The following is a 17,701-nucleotide window of genomic DNA, read 5'->3' as shown; positions in this document are numbered from 1 at the left end:
AAGCAATATGTGTGTACATAGTGGAGTTTTTTGGGTTTGTTTGGTTTGTTTGTTTGTTTTTTTCAACAACAAAAAAACATTTCAAAAGGTATACTTAGGTGCAATGTACATTATTTAAACAAATGTTTTAATAATTAGATGATCGTATTAAAGGGCATGTGTTCATTTACAGTGTCTACAACATTTGATTAAATTTGCGTTAATAAAAAAAGAGGATGGTATGTTTATTTATTGTTTGTTCCAAGTCGCTTTAGATATTTTAATTAAACTCAGGTGGGGGCAGGAGCCATTTAATGAGAAGTTATACATTGTTATAAATATTAAGGAAGTGAAGGGTGTTCATTTTTTGGAGCATCAGAATTACTTGAGCACTAAAGCATAATGAAATATTAGGGTATGGCTTATTTTTGACGTTCATAAATCTAAATCACCAACTAGGACTCTATTTTTGGTCATACAAGTAATGTTGCCAAAGTCGAACCTTAATAACAATCCACCCAGCTTTTGTTTCTCAAGGTCACCAAGTCGACAGGCTTGACAAAAAAAAAAAAACGGGCCTCGTTTGAGTTCAAACCGCCAGCTTTGGATCTACAGAGCAGAGGAACGTCATCAGCAAAAACTTGGTTTTTCTGTTAATTGGTGCTTCACACCTCCGAAAATTCAGTGAGGGTGTAATGGAGCACCACGCTTCTAAAGGAAGTTTCACCATCCTCAAGAGCGAAAATAAGAACACGCTTAATTCGCCTTTCGGAAATTTACAGGAACACGCAATTCCTCCTTTTGCTCTCACTGGTGTTGCTCTGGGGGGAGGGTGGAGGCCCTTCTCTGTGGAAAGTGATTCTCTTAACAACAAAGTACACTTACTAAAGGTGTTTAGGCAGGATGTTGGGTGCATGTGTGCACTTTAAGAGCTTCAACAATACTGACAAACTCAAAAGACTCTTTCTGTACAAGTTCTTACCTGAACACAACTCATTGTGCCTTTTCCCCCGGTCTCAACTGAAGAGACGATATCCTGGGTGTCCTGTCCATTTCTTCCTGCAGACAGCGTCAGGGAAGAGGTCATAGAGGCCTCCTCCATAAACACTGGCAGCTGAATCAATTAACTGTAGACTGGTTACATGACAAGAAAAAGAAAAAAGCGAATTACACAGGCAGACTAATTTGAATCGAAGGGATTTTCAAATGTTCGGTTTGCTTTTAGAAATGCTGTAACAGACCCACTGTTGAATCCCAATGTTTTTCACCGAATTAAACGTTTTGGTCCTTTCAACATGGTAGTGCTTAATTAGTGGCAGAATCCTCAGGGTACTTACTTGGTCTAGCAGTGGGTACTTAAGTCAATTTGTTCTTAGCATGCATAATGCTAGTAAATGGATAATGAGGGGGTTTGATCAGGCCCTTTTCATACTACTTCAGCATCGTCCTGCAGTGGTCTTGTTGACAGCATGTAAATAAATCAGCATGTTTCAGTTCACCCAGATTTCCCCGAAAGGACCGCATTCAGAGCTGGAAACCAGGCTTTTTATACATGTACATAATTGAAATACAAATGTATGTCACTTGATTGAAATGAAGAGTGTTGAAAATACATTTCTTCACTTTGATGGATTAAAATGGCCTGCTTCTAGCTGCCATCAAGCATCGACTTGACAAGAAAGCCATTCTTTACTGTGCGTCGCCATTTCTCACCTGAGGTGCGGAGGCAGGAAATCTACAGCATCCTTCTGTAAGTCTTCATTCTGTCAGACTTGGAAAAACAAACCCTCTGAAGATCGGTGCATTTCAGAGAAAAGGAGAGAAAACTAGTTAATCTATTTTTCTTTTCTTTTATGTACTTACATAAATATGTCTGTGAAGCAATGTGCCCTTCACACTGTGTGATAGAGTGCACCAACCACGACGCTCTGTTCAGTGTATTGTGTCGTTTCCAGACTGTCCAGGTTGATTTTAATGGAGTTCAAAAGGAGGCTCAAAGGACTACAATGAATACAGGTTTAGTTTAGTAAACAGATTCTTTATTCCTTTACAAAATAGGTACAAATACAGAAGTATGCTTTTCACACAAACAGGAAAATTTCAGAATATGTACAGAGTTTACCAAAAATAACGTAGTTCTAATAAACACATGGTCTTTGTAAACAATATGTACAAATTATCCATACATTAAAACGTTTTCCATCTTTGTATTTCAGTAATACCTTCCTAATAATCTTTTGGCTAAAAAGCTGAAGTAGTAGAAATTTCCTTCCGCTTATTTGTCAGAAACCATTATTTGTGCTTCTTTTTTCTTTTTTATATATATATTTTTTGTATTTTTTTTATTTATTTTTTTGTATTTTTTATTTTTTTTGCTATACTTCACCGAGATAAAATTGCATTGCCTCAAAAATTGGCAAGCGTAAACGTAAAAAAAAGAAAAGAAAAATATAAATAATTATAAAACAAGTTTCCCTTTAACAGCTATAGACAATACTGTTTTTATGCTCAAAACAAGACAAGAGATTCTCGATGTACATTAGTAACACAGCCTTCTGTTTCTCAATTTAATAATACACATTTAAAACTAAGGTATGATGCCCTTAAAAAACAAACCTTCAATGCGCAGTTATTTCAAAAGCCATCTGGAAATGTTGTCCATTCAAAACAACAAATAAATTACACAGCGATGGGGTTAAGAAACACAGCAGCTGCATAGAAGCAAGAAGCTCCAATTGGTTTATATATATATATAGAAAAGGCCATGAAAAAGAGTTTGAATAGGACTCCCAATCATGTATTAAAAACTCCCTATAGGAGAATCCAGACACTTATCCAACTTACACTACAGCTCCTGGCTTCAGTAATTTTTCTTCTTTTCTTGGAAACTGTACATTATTTTAAAAGATAATCTCCCCTCCTACCCCCCAAAAAAGGAACATGAATCCCACTGAGGTAATTATGATAAAATCTATTTGCAAACTACTGCTTTCACTAAAATGCTGGATGGGAGTTCAAGGAGATTCTGAGGGTTCTGGATAGAGGTTGAACAGTAAATGAAAGTTTATTTTGTACGTGTTCAACTCCTTAAATCTATTTGTGATTGTCACACCTTCGTCTCAGCGTGACACGAAAAGATGGAGAAGCACAGTAAGCAATCTTAGACAAATACATTCCACTTAAGCTAGTATAAAATGAGCAACTATTGACTACAAGTATTATGATAAAAGCAATTCAAATCTAAATAAAAATGAGTTACTCAAAAGCACCACCGTAATTGAGAGAGGGACAGGGGGGCAATCACTCACAGTTAAGCAGTTAGGATCAGTACTAGAACCCAGTATTAGTGTACTCATTTTGTATTTGATTTATATCTTTAAAATGTTTATCAAGCTTACCAGCCAGGATATAATTAATCCGGGTTTTATATACACAAGATCAAGCTGAATATACTTTTTAAAATCACATTCTCATATTTTGGAGAAACGTATTAATGCAATAATATTGTTTCACTCAAGGTGGCCATGGAGTTTTAATCATCCACGATCATTTAAAAAATAAAAATAAAAATAGTAACATTAAAACTCTTAATTCAGAAAGCTAAAGCGTGAGTTTCAAAGAATAATTTACAGTGAAAAAATAAATATTTCCCTGTAACATGCTTCAGCTTTGCGTCTTTGCCTTTTGAAGATCAGTCAGAGATTAACAGGATTATTCTACACAAGTTTTATCTTGGAGTATCCTGAAATTATTCCCAACTCGACATAATAGGTCCAATATCTTGCTGATCGATTCAGTTGAAAACCGTCTGAGACTAACACTTTTTCATGGCCTTTTGGGTATTTAGTTTGCTTGTTTGTTTGGAGCAACAAGACGTGTGAAGAGAAATGGAATTTAATTGTAATATATCTTTTTTTTTTTTCCTTTCTTTTAATTTTAAATAGCAATGTAAGATCACGACAGGAGACGCACAGACGTAGCAATAGAAACCCAGTTGAAGGCACATTGCAAGAGAGAGAGACGAAAAGTGAAGTGGAAATCGAGTGAGAGGGGAAAGCTGGGAAGAACGGGGGCAAGGGGTGGGAGGGTTGGCTCTGGACCCTACTTGAGCAGAGCCCGGTAGAGCAAGAGAGAGTGGGCCATCTCTCGCTCCTGTTCCATGTAGAAGATAAAATCCCTGAGGTTGACTCTTGTGATTCTCTGGCGGGGGTACTGGCGGGAGGAGCTGGCCGAGCTGGAGGAGCCGCCTGGAGATCCGCCGGAGCTCCCTGAAACCTGAGGAAACATGAGGAATGGCGTTCAGACACAGATCCATAAAAAACACAAAAGGATCAGAATCAATGGACACTGCACGAGGTCTACACAGCCTTCCCACTGATTCCCAGACTCACTGACTCAAATTGATAACACAATTACAGTTAACATCAAGTGTCCTGTAACATGGATAAGAATTTATAATAACCAGTTTCAAAACCATAAAATTATGCTAGAACTTTTAAAAGTAAAAATATCGTTTCTGAAACCCAGGGATCCATTAAACACGATTCAGACGAGGTGTGTAAGCAGGAAATTTTAAAAAAAATTAAATGCATAAACAACTTTACGTCTCATTATTCGGTAATGATCCAAGATGGCTTTTGTGAATTTCAGTCATTCGTTTTCAGGTTTTTCCACCTGGGAAATCCTGTGTTCAATCAGACACGTTGTGTAACGCTGCAGTGTAAGTGTGATAATATTTTGGGATTACTTCAATGTGAGATTCAATTAGCACAGGAAACAAACAAAAACAAAAGCGGAATGAAGACAAGCTTTTGCATTCTCCTTCACTTTGTAATTGTACTTTATAAAGGAAACTGAAAGAATTTGAATATAATGGTCATCATTGTCAACAGAAACTGAATCCTTCTCTTTTATCTTTATTAGGAAATTGCTGCAGCACACCGAACACGCCACAACACAAGGCCTGCTTATCCTCCCATTCCTGTGTACACAAGGAGCACAGCGTTGGAATTTAACTCATTACATTTCGTCGGCAGCCTCTATCACAGCAAAGATCTATATTTAAAACAAAATACATACATCTCTTTTCAAAGTAAACAAGACAATGATTTTAATCTAAGCTGACATTTCACTCTGATTTGGAACATGCTTGTTGCCGAAGCCTCCAAAGGAGAAAGGGGGAAAACAAGATAAGCGCGCGCTCTCAGACATTAAGACAACCGTTTATTCTCCAAATGAAAAAGACCAACGAGCAAATTTCTTCAATACCCACTTGAACCCAAGCAGAAAGAAAGAAGTTAAGCATTATAATTATAAATTCCCAACACCCGCGTTTACAATTACACTGATTGCTTTCTTATAAACACACGCGGCTATTGGCTGACTTTAATTAAAGACATCTGGAGGAACGGGTGCGGAGACGGCTACATTTCCAGTTTTGAAGAAACCTTGGAAGTAAAAATAAATAAACAAACACATAAAATGAGCTGATCGTTGCCATCCCCTTATCGTCAGAATTGGAGTTTCCACGGCACGCTGGAATGGCAGCCCACTTTCCTGAATCCCGACTGGGCTGCGATGAGACAAAGAAGAGCAGCCTCCCCCGATAGATGTGTTATTGTTAACGTTAACGAGTTAGGAAACCCAATGTGGCATCCATATGGGAAGATCTGAGGTGAGCGCTGCCCTTGGGTTTCGAAGAGGAGACCTACAAATCTAACAACCTAAGGAAGCTGCCGCTCTGCCTACCTCTGCCCCTTTGTTGAATCACGGGACTGCCCGATGCGATGCCAATTAATGCCAATCACACCGCGCTGGGGAAACGGGGCTCTGAGAAGCCGGTGGAAAACAATCAAAAGAATATCTTCCTGCTGACAAACATCTTCCACCTGGGAAGCCCAACCTGAGAAGCAGCATCTTATCAGGCAAGCCAACATTTCACATGGGAAGCTGCATTTTACACAAGTGGTGCCCAGATTATCCAATGGCTTATGGAAAGCCCTTGGAATGTGGCTCAAATATGGGTAGAACGCCAGGAGATCTGCCAAATTAGCATGCTTATTTAGTTTGATTTTAAGTTTTTGTTTTAATCATTCAGCTACATCTGCCAATAGTCTAAACATCCCTGTGTTGTTGTCTGCATCTATGGAAACCATTGAGGTCGTTACAGATTCATGCTGGATTTTAAAAATCGCAGATGGTTAGATATGACTTTAATCTGGCATCATCATACATCAGCTAACAGGTTACTTATGTCACCAGCAAATAAATAACAAATCACTCTACACCTTCGGCAACATGGATAATTAAAATGTAGGCCGTGTGTTAAGGTACGGTCAATGTTAGTGGAGTACTAATTAAGAAAGAATTAAAATCAGATCTCTTGTGAATGAAGTGAAAGAAGAAGGCAAAAAAAGAAACCTGCTTCTGTTTCAGTTGCCTATAGTGATCTGTTATTTCAGGCATGATGTCATATGAGAATCCAGACACTTTTCTGCTCAAATGTACATGTACAGTAGCACATCCCTTCAGACATATGACTTGCTTTAAACTTCCCCACAGTGAATTCTTCACTGTACAAAAGAGTATACAATTGCATTAAAGTCAGGGAGAAAAAAAAAAAAAACTCATAAGAGCTCCAAGGTCTCAAATAGCTTCAAAGCCTGCTCTTAGCGATCCAGTTCTGGCATGCGTCTATACCACCACACCTTCAGATCAAAATGTGTTGATCGCCTGGGGCATAGCTACACGCCTCGCCCTTCAGTGAAAGGGCGCAGGCATGTTTTCAGGTAGTTACAGGCAGCTCGTACACAGGTATTCTTTCCCAAGGCACAAAGGCACCGAGAACGGGTTCTGTGATGTGTGAACACTAAACGCCCAGGAGCCACGCCACGGAAAACACTGAGCCAGGTATGAGAGAGAATGGGACCCACCCATTCGAGATGTTAAGACCACAGTCAGGGCTGTGAAAGCTAAAATAATTACACACCGACACACACATCGAGACTCAGAAACGTACACAAGTATATACCTAGTGGATTGAAATGATCCCTTGAGAAACATATGTAAATCATATTGAAACATTAGAGAACCTGGGGAAACGCGCACACACACAGACAGACCCACTTAATATCAACAAGATGGTTATTGGAAAAAGGTGGAAGTGAACTGGCTAGTGATACAAAACACGGTGAACAACCCTGAGCTTGTGATTGAGAATATAGATATTTCATTTGCCCATTGTACCTCTAGTTCCCCTTTTTGCACATCTAAAGGCAGTAAGCATCTCATAAAGGGAATGCTGGGAAGAGAAATGCGATTGGCAAGCAGAAGTATGAAAGCAAGGGGTGGAGGAAAACGGTACAGCCCGGGGCCCGATGCTGAAGGGCAGACGGCCACACCTATGGGTGTGCCACCAAATGACAAATGCATTGAAAAAACAAGAAGTCATAATGAATTGTCAATCTGGTTTCAGCAGATAGAACAGAGATCTGCACATGGGGATCATAGACAAAAACTATGGTGCCAGTTCAGGTGCAGATCTATATTGCCTTTGTAATCATCTTTTTGTTGTTGGTTTTCTTTAAGATCAAAAGGTAATGGTGATCCTCAGAAAGACCCCCTTTATCCTTTCATTATATTAGTCCTATCAGAAGAATGTGAACATTGATTCGGAGACCAACGGAACAGCCACTGCATTCCCAGGCTGCACTTCAGTTATGCTGTTTTGCCAGTTTACCTTTACATTGCTATATTATAAAACCAGCAAAAAAAGTCACACTACCAAAGGTATGCTGGATGATTTGTGATGCCAATAAAAAATGCGAAAGGATGTACCTTCCACAAACAGATCAACCCAGGAGAAAGAAAAAGCTGGGTCAGAGCAGAAAGTAAGGCGAGGGAGTTCATTTTAAATGGGCTTTCAGTCACCGCCATGGCGATTGACTTCTCTTTCATGTGCTGATGTTTCCAGACAGTGCGGTGTGGGTGAGGAATTGAGTCCCGAGTTTTCTGTTCGTTACTGTAATTGCTTAAAGAGCGCTGGTAATAGAAGCGAGCCCGTGAGTGCTCAGTTAATCAGGGCCTTCTGTTTCTATGATACATCACCATCTCTTTTAAGTCTCCGAGTGGAGCTGTCGGTTTAATTGCAGCTCCGCCGAGAACGCAACAGAAACTTTGAGAGGCAGTTCAGACGATGTCAAGGTTAGAGCGTGTTGCTGCACTCGGAGAACTCGGCTCAGATCTCGCCCATTGTTGAAAGAGGAATTTGCGATGGACTCTAAGCTGCCCCAAAAATCGCTTCTGCTCACCAGGAAAGCCCAAAATCCATTACAGTGGCTCTGCTTCAACAGCCTTTGAGGAAAGTGAAAGTAAAAACCTATCTATGTGAAGCACAACAGAGGGAGAAGTAGAAAAGAGAGAGAGAAAAAAAAAAAAAAGCTTTCCTTGGAATATAATAAAGTCTGTTGATGGATGCTGAGACTAATGCACTGTAATCCCTCACAACCTGACCGCATTAGGTTTTAACATACAGGTAATCTTTAGCACTTCCCACAGTTTCTTTGCAGGGAGGTTTTGTGATTAATTTAACTCATTTAATTTTGGCTTTACAGGTTTGTTTACGTATTATTTCTCTCCCCTTGGCTTAGTGGCTATTTTGAGAAAACCTCAATGAGCTCATTCTTCGCTCTCAAGTCTTTTCCAAGGTTTCTATTTTTATTTTAGATTCTTACCAGGCTATTATTTTTATCCCGTGACTGGTAAGACCTCAAAAAGACTGTTATTGCAAACATTTGCATGCAGTTCTTTATTACCTTTCTTTCTCCTGATCAGGAGCTTTGGATTGGAACCACATCAGACCTTCATCGTACAACAAATATTGGATTTGGCTCAGGTCACACCTTGGGGCTGAGGGTTAATAGCCCAGTTTGCCAGACAAACAGAGCTGGTTCACCCGGCAGAGCGGAGACTTGCTGCCTCAGCAGAAAATGCTACTGAGGAAACTGTCAGTGCACTAAATTGTTCACAGGGGTGGATCTGCGAAAGGCTGTTTAGAAAATAGCCCATAGACTATAGCAGTCAGGCCAAATATGAAAGTGATATCACCTGTCATGATTCACAGCCTAATGTACAAAAATACGTGTGCGACTCCACTTGGATTGAATTGTGGGGCAGAAACACAAGTAACAAAAAGCACTTTTTTGGTCCCACTGGCATCCCATGCTGCATATAGTGTGCACAGTCCTCAATGGCCCTTGCACAGATGCTGTCTGCATTGCAATGTTCTCTTTCAGTCACTCATCAATGGAGCAGCTTTAATCAAACTAGATTTTCACTACATTAAGATTGGAATCCCGCCCCCGGGATTTGTTTTTTAAACATTATACATACATCTCAGAAGTGCAGTAGAATATATAAACATTGTTAATTAGAAATCATTTATGGTCAAGAAGGATAGATGGAGTTGGGCTTAAGTGGCACTGAATGAGTTACACCCTGTCAGTAGAAAAAGCTGCCCACTGTAGTCCAAGACCTCAAGTTGAAAAACAAACATTCACATCACTACAGACTGACTGGGTGCCTTGAAACAAAGCTTAAGCACATGTTAACCTATAATCTGTGATTCAAGCAAAACAAGCCGCCATCCATCTTTCCTTGCACACATATCCAATGTTTACATTGTCGAGACCAGCGATGGGGGAATACAGCCACAGTAACATTCTTCAATCTCGGGAAGAGACATTTTCCAAAGCTATTTTATACCCTCTCTCCTACGCCGGGCATTAATTAACAACAGCCATGTTTTCTTTTATATACAGAGAAGACGCAAGATGAGGACATTTTGAAAGAGTTAACAGATGTCTGTTGAATTGCTCCTGGCCTTTTGACATTGCCGCAGTGATTTATTTGATGTGGAGTTTTGTGAAACTATAATAAATGTATAAAGAATTAGAATAATTGTTTGCAGATGTATCTATAAGGCAAACCGCTCTTTCTTCAGCTCGAAAAACATGCGGCACGATTAACACAAAGGGCAATTAGAAAAGAAGCAAAGATCTTGTGTTGTGCTAAATGCTAATCAGAGGGGTGGAATGGTACGACGAGGACTTGCTAATCTCTCAAGTTTATGCATTGACACATGCGTATTAAAGGCATCTTGCTCCGGTGCTGTGGGGAAACCCAAAACAAAATTCACCCAGCCTACCCTGTTAGAATACCCGACTTACCAGGACCAAAACGGAGGGAATGTGCTTAACCTTGCAAACAGAAAACCTGCCCCCTCCATCCTTCCTCTAAGAGCAGGGTTATTTGTTTGCTTCTGTCACTTCACATATTTTTTTAAAATATAATACTAACATAAATAGCTATATGCTTGATCTGGGCATTCTATGTTCACTTGGGAAAAGAAAATAGGGGGAGCAAGACAATAATAATAAAGGAATAGAAAAAGAAAAAAAAAGAGCTGTGCCATTCTGATCCTGATGAAAAATGGAGGAATTAAATTCAAAACAAACAACTTCAATTCAATCCTGAACTACAGAACAACAAATCTGAAAAATGTCAAATTGCAGAGGATCTTAATACCCATATAAAACATAAAAATAGCGACGTTGTTCCATGGCAATGCATAGCAACCGTACAGAATTTCAGTCAAGGAGAAAGAAGGGAAAAACACCTTATTACTTCTAACTCCTGCAAGCCATTTTGGTCTCCAAAGGTTTTAGACTGCCGGAGGCCATGTGTCTGCAGTGTTTCGGGAAATGACTTGCCTTCGCACGAACACTGCTATGTTCTGCAGCACTGCTGCCCCCAGCATCCCCGCTCAATTTCTGTTTAACCCTTCACTACCTTTCCCAAACTCCCTCACAACAACTGAGCGCTCTCGATTCAGCAAAGTGCTGTCACATTGTTCAGACTTACAAACCAAATGTGTACCAGACCAGTCTTTTACAGGCTTATGCATTCTCTCCCAAGTCTGCATTTGCTGCTTAGGCATATAAAAATATAGAAATCACTGATCTGTTTATGGAAACTGAGCCTTTAAACAACAATAACAAAGGGAAGAAAAATGTCAATTTCAAGTTGATTGGTACCACAGCACCAGCACTGCTTTACAGTTAAATATATATTAACCGTGGATTAAATCTGCAAAGTAGTTGACACAACACATAATTAAAACATCTTGCTTTAGGTAAGGAATTTTCTAATTAGTAGTGTACTGACAAAGCTGCAATTGCATCGCCTTGAGTTTCAAAGTCCACAGGTTAGAGCCGAGATGAAAGCTGACCCTAAAGCGCAGACCTGGAGGGATGCTCAAGCATTTCCTTAGAAGACATTCAGAGGGTCACCGAGCTAAACAGTCTGCAGCACCCAGTACCCTTCTCCTGCACAAGTAGGCTGATGCAGTTTTGCCCTTATAAATTAAAATGTTTTCTCTTTTCCCAGGTTGACAATACAGTTGTCATTTAAAAACAAAGGAATCTATATTTTATTGAAACAATTCTCAAAATCAAGTGCAAGCTTTAAAACAGCTGGCGCAGCTCACTGGATCCTGCCTCGATATTTTACATGTTTTTATATACACAGTTCAAAAGGAAGAGGTTGCTCAGAAAAAATAACAATAATAAACAAAGAAAGAGAGAAATAAAGGCGAAGTCTCTCGCAGTCAAGCAGTTAAAGTAACTCCTAGGAGTATAGCAATCATTGCAATTTAGTGCCATTTCTATTATTACACAATAAACAGACCCAAGTTGTCTGGAAGGAAAACATTTTTTATGAGTATTGCTGAAGGGGTTTTGACTTATTTGCTTGTGAATCTCACTGTGAAGAACATTTCTGAACGATAAAAGTGCATTCACTGATACAGCTAGGTATGACAGAGGTCCCAGTCAAATCACATCCAGGGTAACTAATTCTAGCAGTGTTTAAAAATTAAAATATAGCTACAAAAAGGCTTAAACATTTTAGCCTACATTATCTTTTTTTTTGTTAATGCACAGGCCATTAAAAGCTAGGGATAATCTAGATGAAATAGCACACTGTGCATCCTGTACCGCTTGTAGGACCAGTTCTGGAACTTTTTTTTTTTTTTTTTTTTCTTTTTCCTGCATTAAATATTCAAAACCATTTCATAAATAAAATGAATCCAATTAAATTTAAAATGGGAGAAATGGGACAAGTTTTCAATCTGAATCCTGCTTTTCAGAAGTGCAAGCTAATGAGGCTCTGTTGGTTTTTTGCACTCTTCACTTAAGTGGTGTGGCGGTGAAGTTTACTTCAGGTTTCTATTGCTCAATTAAATTTCAGTGAAAAGAGGCTGCAGACTAACTTGCAGGGGTGTTTTTCTAGAAACCGGTGGTGGATTCTGAGAGAGCGCGGCAATGGGAGTCTACTGACACCATGTTTGATCTCATTGTTGTACAGTCTAAACAAATCTGAACAAAACCCTACACTTTAAAGACTCCTATGCGGTAAAGAAGGATTTGCCCCGCAGATGCCAATACATAAGTCTTATGAGCCACTAAATGAGAGCAAGGGGGCAGCACAGAGAGATCTGCAAACAGTCTTTGCATCACACACAATGCACATTTATATCAAGTGTCAATTGAAATTGTCTGCAAACAAACAGAACATCTTGATATACTGTAGATCCCAGTTTACGAGTATTCAAACCCAAGTCTGTATTCTTTTAGCCTAGTATGGGAAAATACATGTAAATAAAACATGTACACTCTGGGATTTCACTGACTGGCAAGAGAAGAGACGGTGAAAGAACGAGTCACGAAGGGCTGTACTACAGTTTCATTTGGAGAAAATATAAATATCTGGCATAAGGAAAGCTTTAATTTCCTCTGCTTGTTTTTTAAAACTAGTTATTGCGATTCCTTTGATTCCAGTGTAAAAAAACGTGCATTTCAAATCATGTACCTGATAAAAAAATTCAAAAGGGGGGGCAAACTGCAATCACTTTCCAAGAGGAGTGCAAACTATTAGGCTTAATCTGAATGATCCAGAAGATGAACATGCCACTACTCATCTGGTAGACTGTTGAGGGGAAAATGATCAAAAAGGGCACACTGTCCAGAATATGTTTCCCCCCCCAGTTCTTCATGTCAACTACAGTATTTTCAGTTTTCTAAGCTTAAACTACTCTGTGAGGCAGTTAACTATCATTTGTACAGGCTATACCGACGATCATTGGGTACAAATTGTTTTTAAAAAAATCCCCCTTGGGTTATTCTCCACCTGTACCACATCTTGCCAACCTGTATCATGTAGGAACATCTTTGTAGCAGCTCAGTATATTTATAATTGTATCTACATATTGATTTAATCTAAATCTACACCCTTCCTTGCAATGTTAATTACAGATCTTGTAATGAAAGTGCTTAAGCCTTTCCTGTATGTTCAGCTCATCGCTGCGGGTGTGCCTCTTGGCACATGATGAAAATCCTACAGGGCACCTTGGTATCCTAACAGTTTTTCTTAAAGGCAATAGCAACTGTATTAGCAAACAATGTGGAGACTACATTAAAAGAGCCTTGCTTACACAGAGATGCACAAACAGATTTTTACACCCAGATCAAACACATCGTATTCCCGGATGCGACACATTTTGGGAAAAAGCGAAATTCTAGCAAATGGGTTATAAAAGTGAGTTGGAGTGGGTTTAATACCTGACGACACTGCAATAATAAGGACCACCCATGAGTAAGGGGCAGTGCAGGATTTCAACACAGGTGGTCTGTTTACTGGGCTGCTTTTCCAATTATATTGGTCTCTACAAACATAAAAATAGGGGTGTGTGTACATATACACACACTTTGTCCTGTGTATTTAAATACATTCAAATACAAGAGTTTAGCTATTATGTAGGTTAGTTTTATAACAATGATTTGAATTTGAGATACACCATCAGATTACGGAATGACTATAAAGCACTGGAGCAAGAGCACATCCTATGGTGGATGGCAGACATCACTTATTTAAGTAGGAGCTTAATATTTGGGGTGTTGGATTAGTGTTCATAAGCGTATCACTTAAATTATATATATATAGCCATATAGTTGAGTATTGCCTTTGGAGAAAAGGGCCAGAGATTCACAGAATGCCCAGGAGACAAGTCAAGAAGCACTGTTTTGTCGTGTAATGGACAGCGTGCTTTCGAACTCTACAAACCTCCGCAACATGTGAATGGAAGCACCTATTTCACCGTTTTTTGAGACGGACGGCGTGAGGTTTCAAACACAGGCTCTTCCAGACACTTCCATGACCTTGATAGTTAACAGGAGTTAGCAGTCCCGATTTTCCAGCACAACACAGCTATTGTACTTTATTAGCACAAGCCAATGTGTTTTTGCCAGGCTTGTTCATGCTTCACGGTGTGCGTACTGAAAACAGGGAGCAATCAGTATAACAGCTGTTTATTTTAAATGCTCTGGTCTTGGTTCTTCAGTGCCTGCATGCTTAACTATACTGATCCATTTGGATTACTCTCAGAGCATTTGATGTTCACTCTAAACTGGTCACACTGGCTCAAAGAAAATCTCCTCCATACATGCCTTCCTGTACTTCTACCTCTAGCACATAAGATGTTGCTCACTGAATGGGTGAACAAAATCCCCCCACAGAATTATCCTCAATTCAATCCCCATGCATTTCTTATAGCTAAAACTAAAGTGAATTCTGGTCAAACCAAAGAAAGGCATTCACCCAGTGGAAAATGCACAGGATATTATTCTGATATGAAATCTGCTAATTCTAAGATTATCCAGCCAAAGAATATAAATAATAATGCCTGAATTACACAGCTAATTGTGCTGGCTAATTAGCTCAGGATGCCTAATTCCCATCACAGTCAGTATACTAAATGCTGAAGCATTTGGAAGAGGATACTATTGCTTAAACCTGGAAAATGCTCTGCTGTCCTGTGCATTATACAGAGAAGGTTGATTTTAAAGCTAAATGAAAATAAATAAATAAATAAATAAATAAATAAATAGCAAAGGATATGCCAAGCATAACCGCAATAGATTTTAATGAACTGCATGCCTTGTCAAACAGCTAGTGTAAATACATTTATTGAAATCGGAGCTAAACTTTAATTATTTGCACAATTATTTTTTGGACCTCCCGATAGATCTCAAGGGACACTCTGGGGTTGCACACAGCCTCTGGCTTAAATATCCACCAAACGTGGCCAAAATGAAAAAGCGCATAAAAAATAAATAAATCTCAATTTGGGAGATTGTTTTTTTTTTTTTTTTTTTTTAAGTACCATACTGAGAAATATATATATATATATATATATATATATATATATATAAAATCCTAATTCTAAAGAATATAAATGGGATTTGTGAAAGTACAGTATAAGGCATTTCAATCTTGATCTGCCCTGTGAATGTACTTTGTTTTTCGATTATTATTAATTCATTAAAAAATAATGCAACGCATCCACAGAATGCAATACAATACATATATACACATCTGAGCCGAGACACACTCAGCACAGTTCAGTTGAATATAATTTACCTCTGCCACAACGAGCAGTTAATGCTTTTTATTTCTATTAAAAAATTCAGAAAGAAAATATAACAAAGGACATTTTAAAGTGAGTAACTTCAAGACTGGGGAAGGTTTTTTTTTTTTTCCTATTAGAAGCCATTCCTAACTTGTTAAAATTGATCAAATGGAAAGCAGTGAATAGAGAAAAAAAAAATTAAGCTGAGTTGAAAAGTGTGACTTGGATTTAATATTTTATAATTGCCAAGGGACATTCTGAGATCAATGAATTTTTGCCCGAGACGCACATCAGAAAGAGATGTACTTCAGTCTTTTAGGGAACATTGGTCTATTTAATTCTTGTGTCTGATGCATGTGAAATATGCCTTCCTTGGCCTTCTTTCGTTGCTCTGGGCGTTGCTGGAGGCAGACATTACCACTTTTAATGGGCCGCCATTTGAGAAGAGGCAAGGAAGCCAATAACCCATCGACACTAATGGATCAGCTTGTTTATTCACTTGCACCGTTTTCTGCAGCTAATTTTAGCCTTAATGCTTTTCTTTTCTTTTTTTTAAGCAGAAAAAAACAACAACAAAAATAAATAAAAACTACATCAAAACACGGAAGATATTCTATAAAAAAAAAAAAAAAAAAAAAAAAAAAAAAAAAAAGGCAGGGGGAAGACAAAAATGGTCTTTAAACATTCTAATAAAACTGGGAAAAGGGTGGATTGGGGTTGATTTGCTTGTTTGTTTACAGAGTCCAATATAAAAAATGGTAATAGCTAACAGTACTTAAGGTTGGAGCTCTCACAGCATTGTGGCCACAGTGCGTTTCGTTGTGATTGCATGGGCTCTGGGTGTGCGGCCGTCTGGGTAGCAGTAATGGGTTGGTCTCACTGGAGTGGGATCCTTAGGGAGGTCTGGGGGTGCTAGTGGCACAATGGCCATTGGCGGGGTTGGCTGAGGATCAACAGCAATCGCTACAGAGCCCAGAGCTTGGCATTCTGCCTCCTCCAACACAGCAGGGGTGGGCAAGGAGTGAAGTGTGTGGGGGGGTGGGCACAGGGGTAGAAAACAAATATCACCCAATTAACCCTCATTATGATCCAGAAATATTCTGCCTTATTAGACTTTATAAACGCCTTTAATTGGCAATCCTCAGGTTCGGAATTGAGTGGCAAAGATTGCCAGCTCTGGAGGTGGAGAAATGCGGTTGCCTCGAATCCTCATCCTTTTAGGTATTTAACAGGTTATTAAAAAATAAATAAATAAAAGAACACTTGGGACTACTATTAAAGTTCTGCTTGTGTGCTGTGCAACTGAAAACTCATTACTACATGGCGCAACCTATCACAGGAATGCAAGATGTTTTAGTTTTTTTTAAATCCAGTGAAATTCTTTCTTTATAAAGTAACAGTCAAGACAGCTTTCTGTTAAGAAGTACCAGACTTGTTTTCTTTAAATGTTTCTTAAAAAGGGCCGAGAAGCAGCTTCCAGTTTTTTGTGCCAGACAGGTGCCTTGGCAAGCTTGGCACTTCAGCGCATAAATTCAATTAGGCTCTTCCTGACACGCCCCCATCTGCAACCAATATGGTGATATGGTGCCCTTCTTTATAATCCAGCCATTTTGCCCAACTAAGAGGCAAAAAAGTTTAAATTAAAAGTCACATTGAGGATTTGGTTCTCTTCCAATGTTACGTGTATATATAGAAATAGATCTAGATATATAGAAAACAAATACAAAAAAACACAAAGGCTTCGAACACAATTAAAAAAAATGCTCATTTGCTTTTAAACAGAGGTGTGGTCAGGGAAAGTTTGGCAAAAAACTATTTTTAAAAGCACTTTACAGTGGTATCACTTTCCTACCATAGTATTAAAAACATACTAATGCAAGTGTTCATGTATTTCACTTGATCCAATCAACTGAAATGCTTAAGTCTTGCAAAAAAAAGAAGAAGGTAAAAATCTATCCATTGAAAAATACAGTACAACAAAAAAGTAAATTAAATCACGACATGGAAAACAGTTCCTACTGTTTATGTTGGCATTTCTACCATTAAGTCATTTGGCTGGCTCTATACATTTTGTCATTCACGTTTTTTTTTTTTCCAGCAACATTTTTGCCCCCCCCCCCCCCCCGCTTTTTTTAATGAAAGATCATTTCCAGTGTTTCCACGTGTTTCTTTCCCCAGGCTCCAACCTTTCAAGCTACA

At 38.8% G+C, this 17,701-nt stretch overlaps 1 protein-coding gene across 1 annotated transcript in view; it reads right to left on the bottom strand.

The window, feature by feature from the left end:
- Positions 1 to 2,002: 2,002 nt before the first annotated feature.
- The window catches only part of LOC136759148 (transcription initiation factor TFIID subunit 4), an 84,653-nt gene continuing 68,954 nt past the window's right edge, over positions 2,003 to 17,701 (bottom strand). The window contains exon 15 of the mRNA XM_066714015.1: positions 2,003 to 4,254. Coding sequence (XP_066570112.1) covers positions 4,081 to 4,254 — 174 coding nt within the window. The 3' untranslated portion in view covers positions 2,003 to 4,080. The remainder of the gene's footprint in view (positions 4,255 to 17,701) is intronic.

Source organism: Amia ocellicauda, chromosome 9, assembly GCF_036373705.1.
Source record: "Amia ocellicauda isolate fAmiCal2 chromosome 9, fAmiCal2.hap1, whole genome shotgun sequence".
Taxonomy (NCBI): Eukaryota; Metazoa; Chordata; class Actinopteri; order Amiiformes; family Amiidae; genus Amia; species Amia ocellicauda.
The sequence above is the reverse complement of the archived record's forward strand: the minus strand, read 5'-3'. Positions and strand labels throughout refer to the sequence as shown.